Source organism: Sminthopsis crassicaudata, chromosome 4 (genome assembly GCF_048593235.1).
Source record: "Sminthopsis crassicaudata isolate SCR6 chromosome 4, ASM4859323v1, whole genome shotgun sequence".
Classification (NCBI taxonomy): domain Eukaryota; kingdom Metazoa; phylum Chordata; class Mammalia; order Dasyuromorphia; family Dasyuridae; genus Sminthopsis; species Sminthopsis crassicaudata.
The window spans coordinates 355,115,845-355,139,390 of NC_133620.1; the positions used below are offsets into that span (position 1 = coordinate 355,115,845).

General features: G+C 43.6%; 2 protein-coding genes across 3 annotated transcripts in view; one reads left to right on the forward strand and one right to left on the reverse strand.

Moving 5' to 3' along the window:
- Nucleotides 1–22,637, forward strand: part of ACSF2 (acyl-CoA synthetase family member 2) — a 43,119-nt gene extending 20,482 nt beyond the window's left edge. Inside the window, exons 2-16 of the mRNA XM_074261735.1 lie at nt 4,538–4,718; nt 5,246–5,374; nt 5,917–5,970; nt 6,684–6,802; nt 7,046–7,208; nt 7,520–7,615; nt 8,026–8,174; nt 8,569–8,660; nt 8,986–9,062; nt 16,784–16,891; nt 20,525–20,676; nt 21,061–21,202; nt 21,308–21,424; nt 22,224–22,292; nt 22,456–22,637. Of these exons, the coding sequence (XP_074117836.1) occupies nt 4,538–4,718; nt 5,246–5,374; nt 5,917–5,970; nt 6,684–6,802; nt 7,046–7,208; nt 7,520–7,615; nt 8,026–8,174; nt 8,569–8,660; nt 8,986–9,062; nt 16,784–16,891; nt 20,525–20,676; nt 21,061–21,202; nt 21,308–21,424; nt 22,224–22,292; nt 22,456–22,506 (1,699 nt within the window). The 3' untranslated portion in view covers nt 22,507–22,637. The remainder of the gene's footprint in view (nt 1–4,537; nt 4,719–5,245; nt 5,375–5,916; nt 5,971–6,683; nt 6,803–7,045; nt 7,209–7,519; nt 7,616–8,025; nt 8,175–8,568; nt 8,661–8,985; nt 9,063–16,783; nt 16,892–20,524; nt 20,677–21,060; nt 21,203–21,307; nt 21,425–22,223; nt 22,293–22,455) is intronic.
- Nucleotides 9,126–14,203, reverse strand: CHAD (chondroadherin). Of its 2 annotated transcripts, none has more exons than XM_074261736.1 (4): nt 13,366–14,201; nt 10,695–10,858; nt 10,184–10,329; nt 9,126–9,243 (listed from the first exon to the last, which is right to left on the reverse strand). In XM_074261736.1, the coding sequence occupies exons 1-3, from the start codon at nt 14,143–14,145 to the stop codon at nt 10,188–10,190; spliced, it is 1,086 nt and encodes a 361-aa protein (XP_074117837.1). In that variant the 5' UTR covers nt 14,146–14,201; the 3' UTR covers nt 9,126–9,243; nt 10,184–10,187. The 2 variants fall into 2 exon arrangements, with proteins under 2 accessions (XP_074117837.1, XP_074117838.1); XM_074261737.1 differs by lacking the exon at nt 9,126–9,243 and adding an exon at nt 9,325–9,463 and having other exon boundaries at nt 13,366–14,203.
- Nucleotides 22,638–23,546: the final 909 nt, after the last annotated feature.

Here is a 23,546-nt window from a genome sequence, read left to right on the forward strand (position 1 = left end):
AAGGGAGATTTTCTTTATAATTTCTTGAAATATAATGTCTAGTAATTCTTAAATTATTTTTCCATGATTTATTTCCCAGGACAGTTGTTTTTCTGATGAGATATTTTTTATTTTTTTCCATTTTTTTCATTCTTTTAACTTTGTTTTATTGTTTCTTGATGTTTCATGGAAGTTGTTAGCTTCCACTTGTACAATTCTATTTTATGGAATATTTTTCCAGTGGCATTTTATACCTCCTTTTTCAAATGACCTATTCTTTTTTTATTATAGTTTTTTATCGACAGAACATATGCATGGGTAATTTTTCAACATTGACCCTTGCAATCACTTCTGCTCCAACTTTTCCCTTCCTTCCTTCCATGCCCTCCCCTAGATGTCAGGCAGTCTCATACATGTTAAACATGTCAAAGTATATCTAAAATACAATATATGTGTACATATTTATATAGTTCTCTTGTTGCACAAGAAAAATCAGATTTAAAAAGGTAAAAATAACCTGGGAAGAAAAACAAAAATGTAAGCAGTCCACACTCACTTCCCAATGTTCTTTCTCTGGGTGTAGCTGGTTCTGTTCATCATTGATCAATTGGATCTGAATTAGATCTTCTCTTTGTTGAAGATATCCAATTCCATCAGAATACATCCTCATATAGTATTGTTGTTGAAGTGTATAATCTCCTGGTTCTGCTCATTTCACTCAGCATCCGTTCATGTAAGTCTCTCCAAGCCTCTCTGTATTCATCCTGTTGGTCATTTCTTACAATACAATGATATTCTATAACATTCATATACCATAGTTTATCCAACCATTCTCCAATTGATGGGCATCCATTCATTTTCCAGTTTCTAGCCACTACGAAAAGAGCTTCCACAAACATTTTGGCATATACCGACCTGTGCCTTTCCATTCTTTAGTATTACTTTGGGATATAAGCCCAGTAGTAGCACTGCTGGATCAAAGGGCATGCACAGTTTGATAACTTTTTGGGCATAATTCCAAATTGCTCTCCAGAATGGTTGTATTCTTTCACAACTCCACCAACAATGCATCAGTGTTCCAGTTTTCCCACAGCCCTTCCAACATTCATCGTTATTTGTTCCTGTCATCTTAGCCAATCTGACAGGTGTGTAATGATATCTCAGAGTTGTCTTAATTTGCATTTCTCTGATTAATAGTGATTTGGAATACTCTTTCATATGAGTGGAAATAGCTTCAATTTCATCATCTGAAAATTGTTCATATCCTTTGACCATTTATCAATTGGAGAATGGCTTGATTTCTTATAAATTAGAGTCAGTTCTCTATTTCTTTTGGAAATGATGCCTTTATCAGAACCTTTAACTGTAAAAATGTTTTCCCAATTTGTTACTTCCTTTCTAATCTTATTTGCATTAGTTTTGTTTGTACAAAAGCTTTTTAATTTGATGTAATCAAAATTTTCTATTTTGTGATCAATAATGATTTCTAGTTCTCCTTTGGTCACAAATTCCTTCCTCTTCCACAAGTCTGAGAGGTAAACTATTCTATGTTCCTCTAATTTATTTATGATCTCGTTTTTTATGCCTAAATCATGGACCCATTTTGATCTTATCTTGGTATGTGGTGTTAAGTGTGGGTCCATGCCTAATTTCTGCCATACTAATTTCCAGTTTTCCCAGCAGTTTCTGTCAAATAATGAATTCTTATTCCAAAAGTTATGATTTTGGGATTTGTCAAACACTAGATTGCTATAATTATTCACTATTTTTTCCTGTGAACCTAACCTATTCCACTGATCTATTTCTTAGCCAATACCAAATAGTTTTGATGACTGTTGCTTTATAATATAGTTTTAGATCAGGTACAGTTAGGCCACCATCATTTGATTTTCTTTTCATTAATTCCCTTGAAATTCTTGACCTTTTGTTCTTCCATATGAATTTTGTTGTTATTTCTTATAGGTCATTAAAATAGTTTCTTGGGAGTCTGATTGGTATAATGGCTTGATTTCTTATAAATTAGAGTCAGTTCTGTATATATTTTGGAAATGGTCTATTCTGTTTTGTTGTTGTTGTTGTTGTTGTTGTTGTTTTGCCTGAGGCTGGGGTTAAGTGACTTGCCCAGGGTCATACAGCTAGGAAGTATTAAGTGCCTGAGACCAGATTTGAACTCAGGTCCTCCCGAATTCAGGGCTGGTACTCTATCCAATGCGCCACCTAACTGCCCCATCTATTCTGTTTTTTAAAAAATATTATTTTCTCCAATATTTTTTGTCTTTTTTTAAAAATTAAGCTCTTAATTCTCTTTTCATAATTTTTTGCATCACTCTTGTTTGTTTTCCCAATTTTTCCTCTACCACTCTTATCTCTTCCTTTAACTTTTCTGGGAATTCTTGTTGGGCTCAAGTCCAATTTGCCTTTTTTTTTCTTTAAGCCTTCCCTTGTAGCTGTTCTCTTCTTTTGAGATTGTGTCTTGTTCTTCCCTGCCATGTAATTGCTTTTTATGGTCAAGTTCTCTCTTTTTCTAGTTTACTTAATTTTCCAGCCTTAAATAAATTGAAATTTATGTTAAATTTGTTATGTTAAATTTTATGTTAATTTATTTTCCATAAATTGAAATTTATGTTAAAGTTGAGCTTTGCTCACCTAGCAGTAAGGAGGTACTGTGCCAATCTTCAGGAGGAACCCTTGACCCTCTACAACACAAGTGCTAATTCTCCTCTCTGCTTTGGAACTGTGACCAGTGCTCTTGCTCTCTTTTCACTTATCATATCCTCTCCATTCTAGAACTGTAACTCAGAATTGCATATGAACAATCATGTTGCATAAAGAGCCAATCAATACCAACTGTATCCACTGCGAACAAAAGGTCTCCCATTATCTCTTTCTGACAAGTTGCCTTACCATCTGTTGTCCCTTTCCCACTTTTGGATTGAGAGCATCTGAAGCTGCACCCATGACAGCTTCCAAGGTTCACCATTGGTGCTGCTGCTCTCCCCACTCCAGTGTTAGAGATCTGTTGATCTTCCATTTTGTCTTAGGTTTGAAAACTGTCCACTATAACCTTGTGTTGGCTCTGTTCTCCAAAATTTGAGGCATTATTTTAAAGTTATTTGGAAAAGAATGTTGGAAAGGTTCTGCTGGACTGTCTCTATTCTGCCATCTTGGCTTTGTCCCATTCATTGCATTAAAACATTTATTTTAAATTTTGAGTTCCAAATTCTATTCTGCCCCTTTCTACCTTTTGAAAAAGAAAGCAACAGGATATCAATTATATTTGTAAAGTCATATTTCCATATTAGCCATGTTGCAATAGAAATCAAACACACACAAATAAAAAAAAAAAAAAGGAAAAAAAAGTATGCTTTAATCTGCCCTCAGAGTGTATCAGTGCTCTATTTAGAAGTGTAGAACATTTTTTCATTATAAGTCCTCTGGAATTGTATTGGATCGTTGTCTTGATCAGAGTAGCAAAGTCTTTGATAATCATTACAATATTGCTGTTACTGTGTATAATGTTCTCCTGGTTCTTCTCACTTCACTTTTTTTCAGTTCATATAAGACTTCTTAGATTTTTCTGCAACCTCTTAGCAATAATTTTACATCACAAGCTTATACCACAACTTGTTCAGCCATTCCTCATCTGATATTAGGGGATGTTTTAACAGGACATCACTGAAGTGAAAATCCACCCACCAGAGGGAGTAGGGCAGTTCCCTGAAGGATAATCCTGTAATGCTGCCAATTTTGTATGATGAGGAATATAGGATTTCTGATTGTTGTAGAAACTCTGGGGGGAAAAAAAAGTTGAAAAGGAATAGAAAAAAAGAGTGCAGAGACAGAGGGAAGAAAAGGGAAAGCAAGGATTTGAATGACTGACAAAAGACTCAAAAGCTGCAGACATGTGAAGAAATCTGGCACCCCAACAAATCCTATCTGTAATTGTATTGGATCATTGTCTCGATCAGTACCTGTACCCATAGAGATTGCTAAAAGTAGTCTTCTAGAGTAAGACTATCTTCCTCTCCTTGGATGAGCTGAGATTTCATCTCACTTGGGAGTGTGTTGTATTCTATCACTTAAACTAATCTGCATAACTTTTTCAATTATTATGTTGCTTCTTGCTTTGATAAATATGTTTGCCCATTATTTATTATTGTCCTTTATATTTATATTTCCTGTTTTGTGTCCAGGAAACTCTTTTCCTTCCCACCTAATATCACCTGGTATTATCGCTTCTCTTTTGCCCTAGAGTCAGAAAAGGGAGGATATCTTATAGATATAATCTAGCCCTTTTCCCATTCCCTATCCCACCATTTTCCAAGTATATCCAGGATCACGAGAATTCTCCCCTCCTGCTATACAGGAGCTGTGTATATGGGTGTGGGGGAAGGGATGCGAATCTTAGGGGAATGGCTAGATTTGCCCTAATAGTCTGTGCAATATTAAATCGGCTCGGTCTTGGAGTAGGAAAAGTGGCCAAAGAAGGGGGTGAGGCAGCTGGGTGGGATCCAGATCAGGTGATCTTGATTCCAATAAATCAGTTTTCTATTTGAAGTTCTACAGACTATAGAGCACATGGCAACCTCAGCTATTTCAAAGGGCCTACGGATATGAAGCTCACCCCTAAGACAGTGGGTCAGTGTCTTGAGGACACAGCTCATTTATTTCCAAATCGAGAAGCCCTAGTTGTCCTACACCAGAACATCCGGAAAACATTTGAACAGATCAAGCAGGAGGTAGGCTCTCACTTATGATCCTCAGCGCAGGGCTGTTGTTGACTTGACTATGGCTAGGGATTCAGTAGTAGGGGAGGGGTGGGATCAAGCTCCAAGAACTTCTTGTGAATGCTGAGTTCCTCAACTGTTTGCTCTCCTGCATTCTAGGTCATGGTGAAGTAGGGATGGGGAGTCAGGGATGTGCTAGAACCAGCTCAAACTCAATTATTAAATTTTTATTGTGAGCATTTACACCTCAGAATTTGGTGGATGCTATAAATCAGGGCTTAAATGATTGATTTATTTTTGATTGTTTCAAATTAAGTGAGGTAGAGAGAAAAAAGAGCTTAAGAAAAAATGTTAGCAATGAAGATTAAAGGTAAAGAGTATCACTGGTTCATTGTTTTTCTGGTTGTTAAAACATTTATCAGCAAGCTTCTGAGGGTAGGTAAGCATCAAAGAGGAAGTGCAAAGCACCAGTTGGTTTGAATGGAGGGAGGAGAGCTGGACCCTGTGCCTGCAATCAACTGGTTTCTTCTTTGTTTCAGGTGGACATGGCTGCCTTAGGGCTTCTGAATCTCGGCCTCAGCAAAGGGGACCGGCTCGGCATTTGGGGCCCTAACTCCTATGAATGGGTATTGATGCAACTGGCCACTGCACAGGCTGGCATCATCCTGGTGAGGAGGGGGCACTGCCAGGGTGAGTTTCTGGGAGGGGAGGAGGAGACCCAAGGATGGAATGGAGAGTGTCCAAGGTTGGGAGAATTCTGACAAAAGCAGCATTTTCATAGCCTGGAGAACACTCAACAGGTAGACCTGGGTTGAAATCCAAGATCTGAAATGAATTTGCTGTGTAAATTGGGCAAGACTCTCCTCCTCTCTGGGTATTAGCCTCTTCACCTACTCTTCTTCAAAATGAGGTGGTTGGACTATTTTCTTTCTCAGTTTTCTTCCAGCTCTTAACATTACACAATTATGCAATTACATTGTTGGGAATGAGACTTCACCAGTGGCTGCAAGTCTCAGACCTTGTTTTGCATCTGGTCACTTTGACACAAAAGGGTTCATATCTTGGAAATGCAGATGCTCTCTCTGGGGGCTCAGGAGGGGAAGGGAAACACCTGAGTGAGTGAACAGTGTTTTCACTTGAGGAAGGGCGGAGAGAGACAGCCTCTGGACCTGACACAATGGATGACATTTCTGGGTTGTCCTCTTGCCAGGTTTCTGTGAACCCTGCCTACCAGTCCCAGGAGCTAAAGTTTGTTCTCAAAAAGGTACAAGCCCCTTGGGGATGATGGTGGGGGAAGCTCTTTGGGAGTGAGGAGGGGGCAAGGACAGGTGCAGAGGAAGGAGCTTTGGCTATGATCCCTGCCCCCGAAGCAGAGGAGCTGCATCTCTCAGCCATTGCCAGTGTCTCATGAGGCAAAGTTGTGCCCTAAGTCCAGTGATACCTTCAGACTTCATGGAGTAATTTGGGAGGAATAGCAGATACCCTCTTTTTTGTCTGGTGAGTAGAAAGTGGGAGTGGGGAATCCAGTCTCATGGAAGTAGCCACATTTTGGAGTGGAAAGGACTAGAAGTCCAGGAGCCTGGGTTTGAATCTCTGTTGCTTACTCCTTGGAAGACCTTAGGCAGGTATTTACCCCCATGGACCTCAATTACTTGTGTAAAATGGACTAGATGATTATTAAAATTAATTACTGCTCCACATTCTGTGAGCCTCTCCTAAAGAGTTGGGAGGTGAGAAATAGGGCTAAACATCTTGGGTAGTAGCCCTGTGGGAAAAGAATAAAATTTGACTAGATGGCAGTAAGATGAGGGCAGGGAGATTAGGGAGGTTGCTTATGGTACAGGGGAAGGGTTAATGAGGAAGTTAATTTATCAAGCACCTGTCAAAGATACCCTCTACAACTGAGTAACCCTGACCCCAAACCTAGGATTTGTCAGGGACTTGGCATGATGTGACTATGGAATTTTACTTCCTCAGGTGAGCTGCAAGGCCCTTGTCTTCCCCACCATGTTCAAGACACAGAATTATTATAACATTCTGAAGCAGATTTGCCCAGAGCTGGAGACATGCAGCGCAGGGGCATTAAGGAGTAAGAAGTAGGTATAGTATAGGAGATGGAAAGAATGGGATATTGGGGGCAGAGAGAGGATGGGAGGCTTGTTGGTCTCTAACACTGTGATCCTAAGCTCTGAGGGAAGTCAACTCCATTCCTATTGAACCCTTCATCCCACCAAGACTCACCCTCCAACAAGGAATAGGGCTGGTGAATCTTTTGTGGTCCCACACTCCCCAAGCTCACCAGAATCTTACTGATCCTACCTCACCCTCTCCTGACTCAGTCTTCCAGAACTGACCACAGTCATCGTCCTGGACTCCAAATTGCCAGGAACTTTCCACATGAATGATGTACTACAGGCTGGGAAAGCTGCCCGGCTGGGCCAGCTCAAGGACATCCAGAGATCATTGTCCTGCCATGACCCCATCAACATCCAGTTCACTTCGGTAGGACAAAGGGTTGGGGGCCGCAAGTCCAGTGCCTCCCAGTCCCAGGCGTATAGTCTTTGCTTAAGACCACTTCCCCGGGGACCAGGAGAAGAAGGAATCAGGTAGTGGGCATTGCCCCCTTTACCAGGTAACTAGGAGAAATGTCCTGGGGCTTGGACTACTACTGCTGTTATCTACCCTCCCCAGAAAGATTATGTACATAGTATGGCTCTTCCTCTGAAATGCACATGCACTCTATTGCCTTCTGGACATCCCTCTGGGATATCTAGACTGGGATATCCAGGCTGACAAAACCTTTGTGTTGCCAGGGAACAACAGGCAGCCCTAAGGGAGCCACACTTTCTCATCACAACATTGTTAACAATGCCATCTTTATAGGGGACCGGATGAATCTTCGCAACAAGGTAAAGAGTGGGAAGGAGAAGGGAATGGAGAAGACTTGGGGGAACATTTTATTCCTTGGGAGTAGGAGCCCCAAAGCAGTGTTTAGGGTGGTTAGAAGTTGGAGAGGGGAGGAGGTGGATGGGGCAACTTACAAAGAATACTGATTTTGGAGTCAAGGGTCCTGGGTGAAGATCTCAACTCTGTTGCTTGTGATTGAGTCATTTAATCTACTTAAGCCTTGATTTCCTCATCTGGGTTGGAGTAGATTATTGCTATGGTCCCTTCTAGCTCTTATGCCTTTGATTCTTGGAAGGAATTAAGCAATGTCCTGAGCTCCAATTTCTAACTAAAGGGGAAAGTTCTTGGGTGTTTAGCTCTGGCTTTGGGCCCCAGGGTTTAACCTCACACTTCTGTCTATCTGGGACTCCAGGAGCCCCGGTTGGTCCTTCCCAGCCCCCTCTACCATTGCCTGGGTTCTGTGGGGGGCACGATGGTGTCCATGCTGTACGGTGTCACTCTCATCTTGTCATCTCCGAGTTTTGAGGGCAAGAGGGCACTGGAAGCTATCGCTCAAGAGAGGTGGGCATCTGAGGCCACGCCCCTCTTATTTTCCACCCTATGACCCAATGTTAGAGCAGATCTGGTCTTTCCCACTGTCTCCTGGAGTCCCTCTGGCTCATATAGTTAATCCATGCCCTGTCTTCCCTGGGATTTGCCCCTTCTTCACCAAGGGGCTTTGGCTTGATGTGGGAGGGGACTTAAAGAGAAATCCAACCTTGGTCATCCAATATTCCCTATCCTTCCTTTCACCCACGTATAGGGACCAACCCTTTTCCCCTCTTAAAAAGCAGATATGACACCGGGGGTTCTGTATATTTCTAATTATTTCAGGGAACTGGAGAGAGGGTTATGGAAAATGAAGGAGAGGGCATCCTAACATCCAGGCCTAATTCTAAGGTCATCCCTTCTACAGGGCTACAATGGTCTATGGCACTCCCACGATGTTTGTTGACATGCTGAACCAACCTGATTTTTCCAGCTATGACATTTCGACCCTTCGAGGAGGTTGGGGGTGGAAGCCAGGATTGGAGGGTGCAGGGGTTTTCTGGGGACACCTTCATATAGATAGGCCAAACTGGTTGGGCTGCAGTGTTTCAGGGAAGGAGGGAGAGTAGGGGAGACATTGCCCAGAACCTTTTCCCCCCCAATCCTGGGAAGTGGATGGTGCACAGATGTTGGGAAGGACCCTTCCCTGGGATCCAATCCAATAACAGCCCAATCTGTGGTATGTAGGATAGTATGGATAATAGAGAGGTACAGGGTTTGATGGGGAAGTGGGAGGAGAGAAGAAGAGAGGCTGAGTTAAGAGTAAGTGCTGTCTCTGATTCAGGTGTGATTGCGGGGTCCCCAGCCCCACCAGAGCTCATCAGAACCATCCTCCAGAAGATGAACTTGACAGAAATGGTGGTGAGCTTTTCCATACAGGGATGAGATCCCTTGGGTTTTGAAATTTCCAATATAGACTTTGTAGGTGGGTGAGTAGATGGCTTGACAGGGGTTGAGGGCAGACGATAAAAGGCTGAAGGGTGGGGTGGCAACCAGGGAGATAAGGGAAAGATGGGCTACATCTTCATATCCAATTCTTGAACTGGAAAACGGACATAAGGAAAAATACAATTTGCTCTCTTCAGAGGTTGGGTAAGTCACTGACACAGGTGAGAGATAAATATTATACATGTGTATTTATATAAATCTAGGAGGGTGAAAAAATATAACATAGGGAGGGTCAGTCAGCAAAGCACAGGTATCCTGCTGGAGATTCCCGAGGGCAGGGCCAAGGGGGAAGAGGCTCTCTCTCCATGGTAGGGCTGTAAAGAATTAAGGGTGAACCCTTTGGGTGGGGTGTGAGAGGGGAGGAATAGGGTTTTTGCTTTCCAATTTCAGAGGACACGTGATAAGGGAAGGATAATTATAAATATATGGGCTGATAATCCTGACCTTGGACTACATATTGGGATAATCTGGGACGGAGAATATAATTGGTTGGTGTGGAAGAACTCTCTGGCCTAGAAGATCACCCCCACTCAGTATCTAGGGATGGATAGGTCTCATCAGCATAGGGCAGGAAGAGAGGATGGAGTTGACTTTGGGAGTAGAAAGAGGAATCATTAGTTTCTCTGATGGGACAAAGAGGCCAGTCACTGGAACTGGCCAGATCAGAACCTAATGAGGGATGAGGAATTATGATCAAAGTGAATAGGGACTCAGGATAGGGAGCTGAGACAAAAATGGGGAATCTTCAGAGAATTGTATTAGAGGTGGAGCCCTCCCCAGAGAGACCTCGGGTGGGGGGGGACTCCCACCTCTCCCTTCCCCTACAAAGAGGCCTATCCTTCAGCTATATCCCCTTGTCTAATGGGCTAGTCACCCTTCGGTATCTTGGGTTACATTTCCCATTTTCTTCTCTCCCACTGAACCCAGCTCCTCCAACCCCTTCAAGCTTTGCTGCCAGGTGATAGAAGTGAATGAAAGAGAGGGCATTCTTACTAACCCATACCCAGCTCCACTCCTTCCCCATGCTTTATTACCTGTTTAATGGCGGCTGGCTTTCTTAGATCTCTTGGTGGGGAATTTACAGCCTCGGAAGGCTGCCGTCTCCCGGATGTGTTGACCTCGGAACTTAGTGGGAGATGCACATGTTGCATCAGGGCGTGAGGCTTTGGCCTCCAGCCACCTGACAGAGCAAAGAGAATTGGTAGGAGCCAGAACTAGTGGTACTGGCTTAAATGAGTATTTTAAGATTTAAAGCACCTACTTAGTCTTTGTATGTAGGAGAAATGAGGAAGGAATGAGGAGGAAGAATTTTCTACTCTAGGGACCAAAAAAAAAGCAGATGATTGGAGATATCTACTCCTAAAAGTAAGGTTTCTCTTCTAATCCATTTTTTCCCTTCAGAGGGTCAAGGAGGAAGATTCAGTCTCCTTTATTCCATCCTAGATTCCTCTGAGTCAGGGCAGGAGTTTTATGCCCACCCCCCCAGACCAGGAAGTGGAGGCAGGGTTTCTTATGTGATCCCTAACATTTAGGGGCAAGTTTCACCTTCGAAGGCCATGGAGCTGGCAAGTGCACTTCCAGGGATTATTGGCCAGGGTCAGTGTTTCCAAACCATCAAAAGGAAAGTTAGCGGGCAGCTGGCTCAACCGGTTGTTTTCCAAGTGAACATGTTTTAGGGTGGTCACACCCAAGAAAGCACCATCAGAGAACTGAAGGAGAAGATAGACAATGGTTATTTGAATCTGGCTAGAGCTGGTCACCTGATTGCCACCTTCTTTTTTTTTTTTTTTTTTTCTCAACTCTTAGTTGTGGAGCATAGCTTTTCCCCACTCCTTATTCCTTATTGGCTTTGAGTTCTGAATCATTGTTTATCACTACCTTTTAGCCTGATGCTAAAGGGCAAGGAGTTGGGAGGAGTGGCAAGGAGGTAAGCAGACTTTATACCCAAATGTCCAAGGCTTTTGAATGAGAAATCTAGGAACTATTCAGTGGTGATAGGAAAGGAAATCATTACATATACATACATTAAAATTTCCTCCATTACTTGTTATACATTTTGTTTGTGTCTGGGGGTTCATGAAAAACCATCTATTCCTGCTCTTGTCCTGCATTTAACTATCTTCTAAGCACTTCTTCTTAACTAGATTCTGTTTCCTGAAATTCCAAGACTAATATTGCCAGAGGCCCAGAATCCCTGGAGACATGGAAATGTCCAAACTCTCCAATGTAGTTGAGCTCTTCCATTGAAGGCAATCCGAGGCAGTTTAGGCTGGAGGAGAGATGGAGTGAAATTTAGGCAAGGGACATTATGGGACTTCTGAGAAACAACAACCATTTCTACTGGCCAAAAAGCTGCATGATCAGCTACTGCCCTGGATAGCCTATTCCAAGGCTGGAAGCCCCATGCAGATTTATCCTCCCTCCCTTATACCACATCTCACAGTATTTCCAGTTCTTCCCCATCTGTTGTTAGTGTTGGAGTTTAAGACATTCCTGGCTCTGAGACTTGTCCTGTTTAAAGCCCTTCTCATCTATTCTGATGCTTTTGCTTCCTCCACTCTGGTGCTCTCAGCAGGCAGGGCTGGCACCCACCCCATTCTCTTTGCCCAATCCTCCTGGCCCCAGACTAATTTTCCACCATTGCAAGGAAGGAACCCTTCCCTGGGCCTACTGGGCTTTTAAAGGTCTGGCCAAAGCACTTCATAAGTATCAGATTCACCAAAGGAGGGAGGTAGCTTTTTGATTCCCAAGGGCACAACTGAGTATTTATCTTTCACCACTGTCCCATTTCCTTCAATCCCCAGTTTTTTACCTAGTTCTTGAGAGGGGAAGATGAAGGACAGAAGGCTCATAGTATGTTAAAGGAGGAAGGGCCATATAGTTCAGAATTGGTTTTCATAATAAGAAAGTTTTTGTTTTTGTCTTCCAAGGGTCACAGTCAGTGCTAAGGGAAACTGAAGAGTCAATTAGTATGGTATAATGGGAAAGAACATTGGAATTGGAGTCAGAAATTAGGTACCTAATTTCAAACTTTTCCTTTTACACTTACACTAGCCAGATAATCTTTCTGATTCTTAGTTTTCTCATTTGTAAAATGGGCATAATAATGTTTCTCCCCACAAAACAAAAATTGTTGTGAAGATCAGTACTATTGGAATTGTTGTTTGTTCTTGTTATTTTTTATCTCTAGTAGAATACTGGTTATGAAGTTAGGGGAGCTAGTTTTTTCAACTGTAAAATAAGAGAATTGGACTAGATGATCTCAAAAACTTCTTCCATTTCAAAATAGATGATTATAGATACCCAGATTCCATATGCCAAGGATTGAATAGATTATGGTGTTTGAACTTCCTGGGATAGTGAAAACAAAGTGCCTAAAACTTTTGGGGATGGAGTAGGGAATCCATGCTCTGACAGCATCAATTGTGACAAAGTAAACAGATGAAAAACAGTTGAATTCTGTTGGGCAGAGGGAGAGAGTTCCTGAGAAAGTGCTTGTCTGAGGTCCAAGGACTTTTTAAAGGCTCAGCACTTGTGCCCCCACTTTGGTTCTGCAGAGCAGGGTTCTGCTCTTGTCTCAGCCTCCCTGCCCTTTCCCTTCCATCCCCACTCCACTAGCCACAGCCCCACCAACACACACACACACACACACACACACACACACACACACACACACACACACACACACACACTCTTGCTCGAGCTTCCCCTGCCCACAAGGAACAGGGTTTCTTTGTGGGATTGACTCAGCTTAGGTTCTGCAGGAGGGCTCATCAATAAACAAACCTCCCTTTATAGATTTTACAGGAGAGGGGGGAAGGGAGAAAAACCAGAGAGGGAAAGTTTCTCACCTAGGTCCAAATGAAAAGGGCAGCCAGTTGTGAAAGAAGGTTTTGGGTGGTATAGGTACCATCTCAGGCTGGCTCCCAAACCTTTTACAAGCAAAGGTCCTTGGGTGGAAATGTCCAAGAATTAAGAAACCTGGACAAGTTAGAGTAGAAAAGAAAAAATCCCAAGATTTCTCTTTCCCATTGGTATTTGGATGCCAGCCTGAGAGGAGACAATAGAGTGGAACTATGGGACAGGGAATGAGAAGGGAATGAACCTTAGATCACAATGCCAATTGATTTGGTATCTTGGCTGTGTCCCAAGAAGTTTTTTTTTCTTCCAACCCCTCGCAAGGGGAGAATGAGGATGGGCAAAAGGGCTTGCTCACCTTCTCCAGATTCATGTTGTCCAGGATGAGGGTCTCCAGGTATCGTCCAAAAGACTGGAAGGCGTGGTCTGGAATGACCTTAAGTGGGTTGTGAGACAACTTGAATTCCTCCACCACTCTCAACTTGCTCAGGGCAGCAGTAGGGTAAGTGGACAGCTGATTCTTGTCCAGATGGAACTTTGCAAGGTTCTCCACGTCGTCCAGAGCTCCAGGATGCAGGGTGGTCAGGGCATTGTCCGACAGGTAGAGCCAACGCAGGTCCTTGGCTCCCTGGAAGGCTCCTGGGCGAAGCTCTCGAATTTTGTTGCTACTCAGCTGAAGGATGAAGAGGTTGACTAGAGGGGAGAGCAGTCCACGAGGCAGCTCGCTCACCTTGTTGTGGTCCAGGTAGAGGTAGGTGAGCTCAGTGAGGTCGTCAAAGGCTCCGCTGCGCAGCACCCGAATGTCATTGTTGGACAAGTACAGGTAGATGAGTTGCTTGAGGCCTCGGAAAGCGCCTGCAGCTATTTCACGCACCTGACAGTGTTGGAGATGCAGGGAGACCAGGGCCGGGGTGGCTTTGAAGGAGTTAGCGGCCAGCACTGGGAAGTTGTTGCGCTGCAAGTTGAGTAGCCGGGTCTTCTCGGACACCTTTGGGATCTTGCGCAGCCCCACGTTGTCGCAGATGACATGCTGTAAGTCCCCGCCGTGGCAGTGACAGTTCTGGGGGCAGGCGTGCAGGGAAGGCAGGATGCCGACCAGCAGCAGGCAGAGACCGACCAGGAGAGCCTGAGGAGCCATGGTCGTTGGGAACGGAGGGAGAAACTGGCGGGAGTTGAGTCCTGCAATCAGCTGAAGTCTCCGCCCTATATATGCAGAATCCCAGACCGCAGACGGCAGCAGAAGCCAACTTTCTACGTGGAGCTGTCGAAGCTTAACCCCCTCACCTCTGGAGATGTCTCCTTCCAGTCTGAGGGGGACCCTCAAGGGCTCTGCCCAACTCTCCTGGTTCAGATCATCCTTTGCCTCTTATCTTCTCCATTCCACTCTACAACGGAGTTGGCAGCATGCCTCTTACTGGAAGGGATGGGGATGAGACGCGACGGGTCCTAGATGCCTCAATGTCCCCAGATTACTTCCTTTCTAAATCCTGCCCAGGGTGAATTCTGAGCCAGGACCCGCTGGAGAGACACAGATAGTGGGAAGACGCCCGGGTGTACTGGGTCCGAGTTTTTGGTTGGATAAGGGGATACGGCGAAAGGGTGTGTATTTCTGAGACTTTCCCTGAAGTTTGAGATTCCCTGCTCTCCATATCCCTCCTCTGCCCCCCACTCCTCCCATTTCTCCTCCTGCTTATTCCCCCGGGCTTTGCTCGGCGCCTAAGACCCCGCAGGGATTGCCGTCGGACTTAGCGTTTCTAAGCTGCCCACTAGGGCGCGCCGCATTAATAGAGCAAGACCTTGTGCGGCCCGGACCGAACGTGAGAGCTGGCTTCAGAGTCCAGTTCCCCAGCTAGCCCAGGGCGGGACAGACCTCTGAGCCCGCCGCACCCCTTGGGCGGCCAAACTCTGCGGGCGGTTCCCTATCCTCCCCTCCAGGCTGTACCTTTCCCAGCTACTTGCGGCTATAGCCACTTTTTCCGACAGCTGGAATTGGATGGGAGGAGGGGAGAGAAAGCAAGCAAGAACTCCAGGGCTTGTTTGCATACTCGGATGGGCACACAGAGAGCAGGTTACTACTAATGACTGCTACGCGTGTGCAGACACACAAATAGGACTTCCACACCCACCACCCAGTATGCCACAGCTTGCCATTAAGTAGAGAAGAGGTTGTCTCGAGGTGCTGCCCAGGGAACCTCGAGGTGCTGACTAGCCCCCTAGCGAGCTCCGCCACATCCTAAACCTTATCCTGGGATCTCGGTTTCCGTTGGCTTCCTTCTCGAGATGGCTGTCAGCGGGGTGAGAGAGTGGGTTCACTCCAGGCAAAGCCCGTCTGAATCTAGATTTCTGGCCAAGACGATGCTATTTATTGATAGGGAGGGAAACAGAGATGGTGGGGGAGAATTATTTCCTGGGGAGCCTTGAAGGGGTTAATAAAAGTCGGGTCAGTTCAGGCGCCGGGATTTTCCGATTGGGATGGGAAGAGCTCCCCCTACTCACCCTCCCCAATTCCCTGTCATTCCCCAAGGTCTCCCTGTGCTTTGCCAGACGTGCATTTTACCCTAAATGCGCGCCGCTATGTCCGGATTCCTGCGGACAGGGGAGCGGCTGTCGGTGGGCGTGTGTGTGTTGATGGGCAGCGGATCAGGCTCCAGGCCAAGCTTCAGCCTGATGGCTGGGGGGCACAGCCGGGGAGGTGGCAGGGAAGGAAGGAGACAGGGCATAAAGGTCTGGCCAGGTCTTGGTGGTGCCCGCTTTGTCAGCAGCGTGTAGGAAGGAGGCAGACTTCAGCAACAGACAAAGGGCCCGGTGTCTGGGCACTAGTCTGGGAAGATGCCCAATGTGGGATGGGGTGGAGGGTATCTAAAAGTGTGGGAAACCCAGTCTCCTAGTTCTAGATCTTGAGTCTAGGTGCATACTCCCGCTCTTAAGGACCCCCTGCTCCCTCTTCTGGTAATTTAGTCTCTTCCGCTCCCCTCCACCCTCTTAATTCCCGGGGAGGGGAACTTTTCCTGTCCCTCTTTTTCTCTTGTGTGTCAGGTCTGGTTTCTGGTTTTTCTATTTTTTCGGGTTTCTCTGGCTCCTCTCGAGCAGACAGCTGAGCATTGAGGTTCTTAATATCCTCGTTTTGTATATTTTATTTTTATGATCATAAATTCACAGGAAACTGCTAACCTTCCAGGGCCCTGGAGCTATCCAGGGCAGGGGCCCTCCACCCAGGGTTCTTTGGCCTGGGTAATGCTTGGGTAGAGGTGTGTCTCTTGGTCAATTCCCAGGTCCTATCCCCCCACCATCACTCCCCTCTGACACACAAACACACCCCACACACACTCCAATCAAGAACGAAGCTGGTTTTCTCATCAGGTTTTATTGGCATCTTTGGAGTTTGTGAAAGGGAAGGCACTGTGGCCGGAAACCAGCAAGGGGGGTATGGAATTGGGGGGCTGCGGTCAGACGTATGCCCCTGAATTGATGAGACTGTGGCTACTGTGGGTAAATAAGGAAGCTAAAAGACTGAACCAAGGGGACCAAAGGCTATTTAAGGTTGTCTGGGATTCCTGTGGACAGATTTAATAATTATCTAGTCCTTCTGTCTCCATGAATTAATTGCCATTTCCATTTTCCTCCTGCCTCTTCTACCTTTTGCTTCTTAAGAGTTCCTTAGCCCTCTTATGAGGAACTTAAAAGGGATGTGTCCTTTCCCACCACCATCACACATCTCTCCATAACCTTAAATCTTCCTAAGATACCCACTTCAGTCCTATTTCCCAATTCTGTAGGTGGCTTATGGGACCACAGAAAACAGTCCTGTGACCTTCATGAACTTCTATGATGATGACGTAGAAAAGAAGATGCACTCAGTGGGCAGGATTATGCCCCACACAGAGGTGAGCACTCCAATTCCTAGGATCCTCTATCTAGAGCTAGAAAGGCCCTCAGAAGCTGCTTAGTCCAAATCCCTCATTTTATATCTGAGGAACCCAAAATGACTTGCCCAAGGTCACAAAGGAAGATGACACAGCTTGGATTTGATTTCAGTTCTTTTGGTCTCAAATCTAGCACTTCCTTCAATGTATATATACACTTTTCTCCTGTAAGGGTCAGGCCCCCAGTGCTGTCACATCAGTTCTAGTCCCACCCAAACCCAAACAATTCCACACACACCTCTCCTTTCCCCCATTCCCCATACTTGACAAATGACTAGAATGTTGACCAATGAATAGATGTTCTTTACAAGCACTCTTCTTCTCTTACAAAATAACCCCAGCCAGTTTCATTTCAGTATCTCAGAAAAGCCCACTTTCTGAAATTTCCTGAGTCTGGAAGAATGTTCCCATGTAACTGAAGATGAGCTCAGTTTATCTTCCTCTTCAAGTCTGGAATCAGTGACCAATTTCCTGAGAGAGTTATACTAGTGGCCAGTAAAAACCGATTTGGCTAGGCTTACTGACTTCCCTCCCTGTCTCAGTCATGTTATTGCCAGTTTTTTGTTATGCAGTTCTTTCAGTTAGGTCCAACTTTTCATGTCCTCATTTGGTTTTCTTGGCAAAGATACCGGAGTGGTTGCCATTTCCTTCCCCAGTTCATTTGATAGATGAGGAAACTGAGGCAAACACATTTGAATGAGTTGCTCAAATCACATAGGTAGGAATCTCTGAGGCTGGATTTGAACTAAGAAACATCTACCACTCAGCTGCTCTGTTGCCAGTTTACCCATACCTTGAGCTGCCGCCATCTAGTCTCATTCAAAGAAGCAAAAGAACTTATGTGACTTTCTGTCTGTGATTTGACTCTTCAGCCTTTTCTTCCTCCCTCTCATCTCTCTCTCTCTCTCTCTCTCTCTCTCTCTCTCTCTCTCTCTCTCTCTCTCTCTCTCTCTCTCTCTCTCTCTCTCTCTCACACACACACACACACACACACACACAAATCTTTGACTCCTTTTCATTCCTGTTCCTTTCACTTCTCTGAAGTTCATCATCTTTGACTGACATGCAAACTTTACTAATGTTTTATGATACTGGGGACCTCACTCCAAATTTTAGACCACAGCTACTCTTTTTTCCAAAGACTGCAGAAATCCTTCACTAAAGATAAAATTTTTACTTTACTTTAAAGCTCACAGTTAATATCTTGTGTATTTAGCTTTTTACTTTATTTCGGGATTACCTGAGAGAAAGATTTGCAATCCTGGTGCACACCTTATTTCATTTGAGCCTCCCAAACAACCTTGTGAAGTAGGTGCTAACTTTTTCCACTTCATAGCTAATCAAAGGTCAGAAAACTAAAGTGAATTGCCCACTGGCACACTTCTAGTAAATGTCAGAGGTGGGATTCAGAAGCAGATCTTTGTGATTCAAAGCTCAAGATTCTTTCCCCAAATAACCTGTGTACTCTTCATCATAGGAGTATGGCAAGTAAAGTCCAGGTCTCTCGCAGCCATGTTTTGGATTAAATTTATGATAAAATTCTATACTAATGCAGATTGGCCCCTGAAATTTATAGTCTTTAAATAAAGATTATTTATGTATTTATAATATATATTGCTTTATGAACTATGTTGGGAAAGAAATATCAGAACAAAAGGGAAAACCATGGGAGAGAAAAAAACCACATTAAAAATAAGTAGAGATTGAATGTAAGTCAATACACACTAGTTCTTTTTCTGGATGCAGATGGCATTTTCTATCTAAAATCTATTGGGACTGCCTTGGATGAAATATATAGCCTTAAAAAATTGTCTGTGATACCAAATAGTTTAATGACTTATTCATGGGGTATACAACCAATAAGTGTCAAGAGTAACACTTGAACCCAGATCTTGCTGACTTAGGTCATTCTTTATGGACTACAACATGGTATTAGTGTTGTAAGCAGTCTGTACTGTAAGTGCTTAATAAATGTTTGTTGAATGATGAATGATAACATGCCCCTTCCCACTGATATAAAGGAAGAAAAAAACAAGCACCACTATGTACAAGCACTATGCTAAGCATTTTACAGATATCTCATTTTTGTTAATATTTTTCACTCTTTTTGATTCAGTCGTGTGGAAGTGGATGGAAACAGTAAGACTTGAATTTGAATTTTACCTCAAACATTACTTATATGAAGCCTAGGCAAGTCACTTAACTTATAGGGACTTTACGCTATTCTTTGAGATTTATTGTGGAGGGTGTTCCCACAACTGGCATTCCCTGTCCTGGATGAGTTTGTAATACTTCATAGTGCTTTCATTTCTATTTTCACAGTGGATCTTCACAATGTCTTTGTGAAGGAAGTAAGAAAGGTAGAATGACTCTTTTTAAACTGCTGCAGAAATTGAAGCTGAGAGCAATTGTAAACAGTGTCCATGCTCTGTTTTTCTTCATTTTGCTTTCTTGGTCACATTCTCTTATAGATCCTTGTCTTTTCCCTCAAAATACTTCTCTGCTCCATCTTCTTTAACACTCCAACAGCTTAAAGCAGAGGTTCTTCTCCTTTTGGTATCATTTGGCCCTCTAGGAAAGCCTGTGAACCTCTTCTCTGAAAAATGTTTTATATGTAAAACAACAACAACAACAACAAAAAAACAGATAACAAAAAACCCCATCATATTGAAATCATTTTCTCTAAATATATATGTATATGTGTGTATATTTATTATACAATTATGTCTGATTCTTTGTGACCTCATTTTGGGAGATTTTCTTGGAAAAAGATACTGGAGTAGTTTGCCATTTCCTTCTCCAGATTATTTTCCAGATGAGGAAACTGAGATAAACAGGATTATATTGTTAGTAAGTGTCTGAGACCATATTTGAACTCATGAAGGTGAGTTCAGAGCCACTTAGCTACTATAAATGTATATGTGTATATGTATGTATGTATGTATGTGTGTGTATGTGTCTAGATAGATCATGGACCCATTTAAAGAATTTCTAGCTTAGTGATAGCTTAATACTTTATAAGGGAGGCAGCTAGATTGTGCAATGGAAAGAATGCTGGCTCTGGAATCAGAAATATCTGAGTTCAAATACAGCATGACACATTATCTATGTGATCCTGAGCTACGTCCTTCAGGTTTCTTATCTGTAAAATGGGGATAATAATCGCTGTACCTTCCAGGTTTGTAGGTTCAGATAAATGATCTGTAAATCAAACCTCACACTGCTTTGTCAATTCTAGTTATTATTAAAGAACCCTTCCTTACTGTTTGCTTTTTCTTCTCAAATATTTTTCTTAGCTTCTCATGGTCTCCTCTATATATTCTCCTAACTACTTTTGACTACCTCAGGCTCTTAAAACCTTCTGGCTTAGACTAGCCCTCTCTTTATTCCCTTGTCTTTTTCCACTCTAGCATCAGCACAGTCCTCCAGTCTTCCCTCCTACAATGAGGTGAGACTTCTGCCTCTCCTTTGATCATGAACTCAGTTCAGTTTATTCTTCCCACACCCCTCCTGTCATACTTATTTGGCCTGGCTCTCCCAATCCTGAATAAGTTGGTGTTGGGAAGGGCCTAGCTTTAAGTTGTCCTGTCCCAGGCCCAGATCCTGGACCCACAGACAGGGAAACAGGTAGAGATAAACATGCCAGGGGAGCTGTGTATCCGTGGTTACTGCGTCATGCTGGGCTACTGGGATGATCCTGAGAAGACAAAAGAGACCATTGATGAGGACAAATGGTATTGGACAGGGTAAGAGGACATAAGGGGTCAAGTCCAAGAATCAAGGGAGAAGATTTGCATTGCCAAGGGAAAGGAGAGAGGTCTTTTGGAAAGAGAAGGAAGAAAAGGGGCTAGGCATCAGGACCATGGTTTTAAATTAGGATAGAAGCCAAAGAAAGTGGAAAATTAAACAATGAAAAAGAAGAAAATGGAGAGGAGGGGGAAGGGGTATCAGGCTTAAGGGGAAGAGGATTTTTCTATTGCTAGAGGCTGGCAAAGAGCCTAAGGATTTATGTAGTCAGCTGGAAGGGTGGACACAACTGCTAAGGGTGTGAAAAACACTGGATCGGGGCACCCTAGAGTAGGACTGAGCTGGAAAGAGCTGAGAACAGACCTCAAAGATTTTTGCTATAGGGACATTGCTGCAGTAGATGAAGAGGGCTTTTGCAAGATTGTGGGCCGTTCCAAGGACATGATCATTCGAGGAGGAGAGAATATCTACCCAGCTGAACTGGAAGACTTTTTTCACAAACTTCCCCATGTTCAGGAAGCCCAGGTGAGCTACATCTGACCTCCTGAGAGGGGCCCTCAGTGACAGGAAGTATGAGAGGAGGGGACGGCTTGGATTATGCTCTCAGCCCTATTTATCTCCCTATACCAGGTAGTTGGAGTGAAAGATGAGCGGATGGGGGAGGAAATCTGTGCTTGTATTCGTCTTAAGACCAAGTACGAAGGACAGATCACCCCTGAGGAAATGAAAGCTTACTGCAAAGGAAAGGTAAGTGGAGTGCCCACTGTCATGATGGAGTCAGTCAAACAGCATCTATTAACTCCTACATTGTCCCAGGCACTGTATTAAGAGCTGGAGTTAGCAAAGAAAGAAAATCATCATCCCTGCTCTCAAGGAGCTCACCTTCTAACAGGTGAGACAGCCAGCAAACAACTGTGCACAAAGCAGATATGCCACATAAGTGGAAAATTATCTCTGAAAGGAAGGCATTGCCAGTAGGGGAAAGGGAGAACAGGAAAGGGCTGTTGCAGAATTCAGCTAAGTCTTAAAGGAGGCTAAGGAGACCAGGAGGCAGAGGGGAAGAGAGAGAGCTTCCAGGCATGGGTTTTTGGTAATAAAAAATGCACAGAATTTATAGTTGGAATGTCTGACAAAAAGGCCAGTAGGCAGAAACAAAAGAGATAGATTATTCTAGGCAAGGAGGTCTGGCCAGGGGATATGCCCAGAGCTTGGGTTGTTTGAAATGTTTCATGCAAGGCTACTGTTGCTGGGTTACTGAGTATGGGGGAGTGAAGTTGTAAAAATGGAAAGATAGAAAGAGTTGTTTAAAGCTCTAAAGAGGATTTTATTTTTGATCCTGAAGGGCAATAGAGAGCACAAGAGTTTCTTGTCTAGGAAGGTGATATGATCAGCCCTGCCCTGTAAATAGTTACTTTGGCAATTTAGTCAGGACTAGTGCACATCTCCTTGCCCAAGACCCATAGGCAGGCTAATTTCCCTTCTTGAGTTCCTCCCTACCTCATGCTTCCAGCTCGGGAACTCTATCCTTACTCTCTGATCTCTGCAGATCTCCCACTTCAAGATTCCTCGATACATCGTGTTTGTTAAGGAATATCCACTCACTATTTCCGGAAAGGTGTGTAAAGTCGGGGCATATTAAAAAAAAAAAAAAAAAAAAAAAAAGGAGGAAGGAAGAATGGATACTGGGAGCTTGGGAGAAATCATCAAGGATTTAAGACCATCAGGGTGGATCCAGGAGGCCTTTGTCATCCATACTTTTATGTGTCTTTTTCCTTTAGATTCAAAAATACAAACTTCGAGAACAGATGGAAAAGCATCTGAAACTGTGAATCCACAATCAGGGTGGGAAGGACTCCTCTTGAAGCATCTTCTTTCCAGCCTACCTGCACTTCCCCCATTACCCTATCCTGATACCTATATCACTTTTCTCTAATTTCACATAAAGAGATTCTGCTTTTAATTTCCGTTTCAAGTGTTTTGATTAAAAAAAAAATCTAAAACATAACATCCTCTCTTTTGGAATAGAGCAATATTCAAAGAATAGGGGATAAGGTTTTTCTGCTACTCTTATAGGCAGCAGTAGATCTCCCTCAGTTCAAATCTTGTCTCAGACACTAGTTATGTGAACCTGGACAAGTCACTTAATTCTGTTTGCCTCGGTTTCCTCATCTGTCAAATGAACTGGAGAAGGAAATGGCAAACCACTCCAATATCTCTGCTAAGATCCTAAATGGGGTCATAAAGACTTGAACACAACTGAACAGCAACTACTATTCTTATAAGACATCTGGCTGGCCCGATGTTCCTTTTTCTTCTCTTCATCACCTCACCTCAGAAGAAGGAAGGGGGTAAAGCTCTTCTGAAGAGTATTTCCTAGTGGATGGACCAGGACAAGGAAATATAAATGATCAGAAGCAAGTAAAGTTCAGCTTAGACTGGTTTATAGATTTAGAAATAAGGAGAACCTTAAGAGCTCTAGTCTGACTCCTACAAGTTATAGATAAGAAACAAAGGTACAAGTGATTTGTCTAAGGTTACTCAGGTAAGAGTTTTCTGACTCCAAAGAATGCAACTCATTGGATAGAAAGCTGGAGTTGAAGTCAGGAAGATATCTTTTTAAATCTGGCTTCAGTCATGTTTAGTTTTGTGATCCTGGGTGAGTCACTTAACCCTATTTGCCTCAATTTCCCCATCTATAAAATGAGTTGGAGAATATGGCAAACAAACTACTCCAGTATCTTAGCCAAGAAAACCTCAAATAGATTCACAAAGAGTTCAGCTGGACTAATACAACTGAACAACACCAAACACATTGGTCTCTCAGAAGCCTGGGGATAGGCTAGAGGGGACAGAATTGGTTCAGATGAAT

Coding starts and splice junctions, on each gene's coding strand:
- CHAD (XM_074261736.1), bottom strand. CDS start 14,145: ATGGCTCCTCAGGCTCTCCTGGTCGGTCTCTGCCTGCTGCTGGTCGGC. Junction 10,859..13,365: donor ACAACATGAATCTGGAGAAG/GTGAGCAAGCCC, acceptor CTTCTCCTTCAG/TTCTCTGATGGTGCTTTCTT. Junction 10,330..10,694: donor CAGCTCCATGGCCTTCGAAG/GTGAAACTTGCC, acceptor TTGCTCTGTCAG/GTGGCTGGAGGCCAAAGCCT.